At 43.0% G+C, this 5,970-nt stretch overlaps 1 protein-coding gene across 1 annotated transcript in view; it reads right to left on the bottom strand.

Annotated features, from left to right (window-relative positions):
• Positions 1-1,116: 1,116 nt before the first annotated feature.
• LOC102887038 (zinc finger protein 555) overlaps positions 1,117-5,970 on the bottom strand; it is an 11,516-nt gene continuing 6,662 nt past the window's right edge. Inside the window, 4 exon segments of the mRNA XM_015585883.2 lie at positions 1,117-1,448; positions 1,451-2,853; positions 3,252-3,435; positions 3,870-3,996. Coding sequence (XP_015441369.2) covers positions 1,390-1,448; positions 1,451-2,853; positions 3,252-3,435; positions 3,870-3,996 — 1,773 coding nt within the window. The 3' untranslated portion in view covers positions 1,117-1,389.

Below are 5,970 nucleotides of genomic sequence, written 5' to 3'. Positions count from 1 at the left end.
AAAGAATTAAGAAATGTAAATTAGACCTTATAAAATGTGTTAACATCTAGAGAGGTTGAATCATAGCATCAGAGAACATGAGTCTGAATTAGTGGTCTGGGGCACACCTTAGGGTTTGTAGGAAAATCCAAATGGTGAGTGCCTGACCGCACAAGTGGATCCTTGATACTAAGCTACAGAGGTATCTGTGGAAGCCTATACCGCTCAGGAAAATGGAAATCAAGCACTCGGTGTTTCTTTTGATGATATCTTTGATTGGCAGGGCAAAAATTCAGGTAAATGGGCTGAAAGGTGATGTCCAGAAGTCCCTGTGCATCTATGAAACTTTAGAACAGCTCCAAAAACTTAGTAATGGCTTCTTCACTTCTGTCGTCCAAATTTCACGCCAAGTTACGCTACTGGTATGTGTGAACGTGGAATCATGAAGGGAAGGGATTATGGGAAATGTAGTTCCCCAATTTACCCATGTTAACATAACACGAATCCAGAAGGAAGATCTGAAACTCTGTATCTCAAGATCATGTAAGGGTCTCTTATGCGTAAAAGCCTATTGTCCAATTCCCAATTAGAAGCAAGGACAAACAGAAATAGACAAAAATTGAAAACAATCCACACGGACTACATACTTTGAAGAACTGCATAATTACAAATGTCTGCCAACTATAAGAAAAATTAACTAAGGCTCCTCTGGTTAAAAATAAAGACTCTTAATAAGAAAGGCTGAAAATATATGATGGGTGATATCTAATATCTGCCACACTAGGCCAATAAAAAAAAAAGTCTAACGAATACCAACAGGTCATTGTTCCAATAACCCCTCTTAAAGCAGCGTTCCCCAACGTTTTTGGCACATGGGACTGGTGTTCCTATGAGAATCTAATGCCTGATGATCCGAGGTGGAGCTGAGGCGGTGATGCTAGTGCCGGGGAGCAGCTGCAAATACAAATAAGCTTTGCTCACTCGCCCACCGCTCACTTCCTGCTGTGAGGCCCAGTTCCTAACAGGCAATGGACCGGTACTGGTCCACAGCCTGGGGGTTGGGGACTTCTGCCTAAAAGAACAACTTAAAGAAGAAATTTAAACTACTTACATATTTAAAATATGCTTTAAATCATCTGTGAGTCCAACAAACTAAAATAAAGGTTTTATTTACAAACACGTAAGAAAAAACACTCCATGCAAACTTTATGTACTAAGAGTCTTTGATGGTTATTTTTCGCCTACATGTTTATTTGCAAAAGGACTGGAAATATACTCCCTATGGGTCCACGTTAATGATGAGATACTCGTAAAGGCAATACCATATTTGCGACTTTTGTAAGATTCCTCTCCTGGTGTGAATTTTCTGAAGCATCACAGATTAACTCGTTTGCAAGAGAACTTCCCACATTACATATGTAGTGTTTTTCTGTAGTGTGTGTTCTCATGTGTCTTCTTAAGGATGAGGAACAACTGAAGGCCTTCCCACAGTGCTTACACTCATAAGGTTTCTCTCCAGTGTGCATCCTCATATGTATTGGTAAAGATGACGGCCATTTGAAGACTTTCCCGCATTCCTTACATTCATAGGGTTTCTCTGCGGTGTGTGTTCTCACATGCTGCTGCAAAAGTTCAGGCCAGCTAAAGGCTTTCCCACACTGCTTACATTCATAGAGTTTCTCAGCAGTGTGCCTTCTCATGTGCTTTTGTAAGGATTTGTGGCAATAGAAAGCTTTCCCGCACAGTTTGCATTCATATGCTTTGTCTCCAGGATGCATTCTCACGTGCTCTCGAAAGCAAGCAGACAAATTGAAAGCTTTCCCACATTGTTTACATTTATAGGGTTTCTCTTTAGTGTGTGTTCTCATGTGTTTTCGTAAGGATATAGGCCAGTTGAAAGTTTTCCCACATTGAGTGCATTCATAAGGTTTCTCTCCAGTGTGCACTCTCATATGTCCTCGAAAGGATGAGGGGTGGCTGAAGGCTTTCCCACACTGGTTACATTCATAGGGTTTCTCTCCACTGTGAGTCCTTTCATGTCTTCGGAAGGACTGGGGGTAAATAAACGTTTTCCCACACTGTTTGCACTCATAGGGTTTCTCTCCAGTGTGAATCCTTTCATGTCTTCGAAAAGACTGGAGATAGATGAAGGTTTTCCCACACTGTTTACAGTCATAGGGTTTCTCCCCAGTATGTGATATCATGTGTCTTCGAAAAGCTGAGAAGTAACTGAAGGCTTCTCCACATTCCTTACATTTATGTGGTGTCTCCCCAGTGTGTGATATCACATGTCTGCGAAAAGTTGAGGAATAGCTGAAGGCTTCCCCACAGTCCTTACACTTATAGGGCTTCTCTCCAGTGTGTGTTATCATGTGTCTTCGAAAAGTTGAGGAATAACTGAAGGCTTTCCCACATTCCTTACATTTATAGGGCTTCTCGCCAGTGTGCGTTCTCGCGTGACTAGTAAGACTTGAAAAATCGATGAAGGCTTTTCCACACTGCTGACACTCGTAGGTTTTCTCAGCAGTATGAATCCTTATATGCCGGTTGAGGGAAGAAGTACGAGGAAAGGTTTTTCCACATAATTTACATGCATAGGGCCTCTCTCCTTTGTGGGTTCTCACATGCATTCTTAGACGTGAACGACAACTATAAGCCTGCCCACATTCCCGACACTGATATGGTTTGTGTCCAGTGTGAACGGTGATGTGATTCTTGAGGGCTGCGTGGTGCACGAAGGCTTGTTCACAAGCCCTGCATTCATACTGTTTTACTCCACTAAGAGTTTTCTGATACAGATTAAGGTTTGGAATCTGGCCGAAGCCTTCCCCACATTGATCGTTACTTTCCCAGAGTCTCTCCATCACATGATTTCTGTTAAAAAAAGGGGAAACGTGTTATCAGTAGTTTGATTAATAATGATTTCTTAATATTTATTAAGTATTAGAATTACATTTTCACCAATTTCAGTGAATATGTAAGTTTTCTACCCTGATTTACTTTAAAACAGAAAGACCTGAATGGCTCGACCACGGCCATTATGAAAAAAGTTTTTCTAAAACATGGGCTTTCCTCCTAATTGTTTCAACTGTTTTAACACTCAGCATCTACGTCACATTTGAGGAAATGGTTTGGTGAAAATCTCTGTGAATAAACAAATTTGATCTAGGATTGTGTGGGCTTTTGGTCTGTTTGTTTGTTTGCTTTTTAAATTTCATGACATACTAGAAGTCCCTCCTGAAATACTACTACTACTTGTGGGTACAACTCACCTCTCATGTCTCCCCTGGTGTGTGTACTGATCTTCGATGCTAAGTTCTTCCCAAATTTTTCCTAAGACAGAGACCCAAGAATCATTTCTGGTGAACTTTGCTGTTTTATCTTCCTTGGATATTTTATTCCTATAAATATTCTGCTGAGGAACTGAACCATTGACCTTAAATTGAGTTTCATCATCTGAAAGCAGAAAAGGAACAAATCTTACAAGAAAGAAGGTAACCAGTAGCCAGCCGTAAAGGACACTGAAGAGGTCAGCGGTGTCAGGACATCATTAATGACAAGCACAAGGGATCAAAATGGAAAGCAATTTAAAAACACCAGTAACATTCTCTCGAAGTTAGAAAAACAAAGTTCACTGGGCCTCCTAATGACCCATGAAACTTGTATCCACTAATGCACTAAGAGAGCTTTCTTTACGAAAAGAAAAACAGTTGAATACACAGATCCTCGTTCTCCTGGTGAAACTATTAGATTCTAACTCTATGACAGTTGTGACCACGTCTATCTTATTAAGGTATTCCCTTTCCACACTCCAAATCTGAGAACAGGCTTGCTATGTAAGAAATGCATGCTCTCTAAGTGACCGGGTGAAGGAATGATGTCATTCTTACCCACAGAGGCCAGGTTCTGGCAGGTCTCCAGCATCACCTCTCGGTAGAGCTCCCTCTGAGCGGCGTCCAGCAAAGCCCACTCCTCTTGGGAGAAGTCCACGGCCACATCCTCAAACACCACCATGTCCTGAAACATCCCACATAGGTGCAGGAGGATGGGTGAGACTCACGGCACCAAGTAACGACTCAATTCACAGGAAGTTCAACATGATTCTGTGGTCACCTAACATCTCCTCCACGACTCGGTCATCGGAACCCCTTATTCCATGCCCACACTCATGTCCTCACAGATTTAGAGCAGTGAACTTACCGCCACATTTTTACTGTGACCACATCAAGCCTTACTACCCTTCTCTAACCAAAAGGTTTACATCACAAAAGAAATGAAAGAAACGCTATACGAATGAAACAGACATTTACGCTTTAAGACCCACCAATCCTGCGTGACACAAACTATGTTAACCCTTTCCCTGACGCGCACCACATCACTCAGTGCCATGCGGAGCCCAAGGTCAAACTCGGATGAGCTTGATCTTTATTAAATAATTTTTATTTTTCAATTACAGTTGGCATTCAACATTATCTTATACTAGTCTCAAGTGTACAGCATAGTGGTTAGACATTTATACAATTTACACAGTGATCTTCAGTGATTTTAGTACCCACCTGGCACCGTACGTGGTTATTACAATATTATTGATTATATTCCCTGTGCTGTACTTCACATGCCCATGACTATTTTGTAACTGCCTATTTGTACTTATTAATCCCTTCACCTTTATAACGCAGCCCCCAACACCCCTCCCGCCTGGCAACTATCGGTTTGTTCTATGTTTTGTCTGTTCGTTTGTTGTTTTAGATCCCACATATAAGTGAAATATAATATTTGTTTTTGCCTCTCTGACTTATTTCAGTTAGCGTAACACCCTCTGGGTCTACTCATGTTGTTGCGAGTGGCAAGATTTCATTCTTTTTTATGGCCAAGTAATATTCCATTGTATTTATGTGCCATCTCTTCTTTATCCAGTTGTCTATCCGTGGACATCCAGGATGCTTCCATATCTTGGCTATTACTAGCAATGAATGTGGGGGTGCGTGTGTCTTTTCGAATTAGTGTTTTGGATTTCTCATAAGAGTTTTCTTGCTGACCTTGAGGATAAGGTTATGAGTCCCTTTTTGCCGAGGAGTTAACTCAAGTCAAAATCATCCCGCCGTGAATCTGCCCGATTAAAAAAAAATAAAACACAAAGATTCGGCAGTGCCTCCTACACAGGAGACACTACCTCATCTCAAATTCCAGGAGAGATTCCCCACAAATCACCCTAAGGTTGCACTGTCACCATCCTTCATTTCCATGACCCTCCCCTGTGGGGCCCATGAGTATGTCGGGCCAACCCTCAGCATACGAACCACTGAGCTGCACGCTTCCCCGAAGCCCTGGATTTATTTATTTATTTATTTTTTTAAAGAATACCGGCCCACTGACATCCAGGAGCAGGGGCCAGAAAATACTGTCGACAGCTCTGCTGCCAGAACTTAGCTATTCCAGAAAGTAGCAGCCTACCAGGACTACCCTGTGGCTGGTACAGGAGACTGCCACCAGGACAGCTGCCTGTGCTGTCTCCTCTGATGACGCTTCCTCGCCCAAACACTACGGGCCTGACCTTTACCCTTAGAAATGACTGTGGCACATCTGGCCCTGGCTGGTGGCTGGGACCCTGGACTGGGGGAGGCTTCACAGCACCCAAACCGACGTTCCTCCTGGTGTCTAATCCTGCTGCCGACGACCGTGTTGATGCTGGGCACCTGCTTCCATCCGGAAGGCTGGCATTCAGGGACACGCGCGGCAGACGATGCTTCTCTATCAGCTGTCAGTGAAAGTCCCGGGCACTGGGTCTCTAACAAGGATCTCTGGGAGACAACATTTCACGTGATGTCACGACTCACTGCTGGGTGTACTCCATGTGAGGCCACTGCGAAAGGCTAACAGCTTGTCCCTGGTTGCCTGGGGATTTCTCCTCACGTGTCTTTTCCCTTTACTGCTCTGTCCGTGACCTTTGTTTTAACAATTCATGGTCATGAGTACAACCATATGCTGTCA

The sequence above is a fragment of the Pteropus alecto genome, unplaced genomic scaffold (genome assembly GCF_000325575.1).
Source record: "Pteropus alecto unplaced genomic scaffold, ASM32557v1 scaffold30, whole genome shotgun sequence".
NCBI lineage: Eukaryota > Metazoa > Chordata > Mammalia > Chiroptera > Pteropodidae > Pteropus > Pteropus alecto.
Note: the sequence above shows the minus strand (reverse complement) of the source record. Positions and strands in the feature narration are given on the sequence as shown.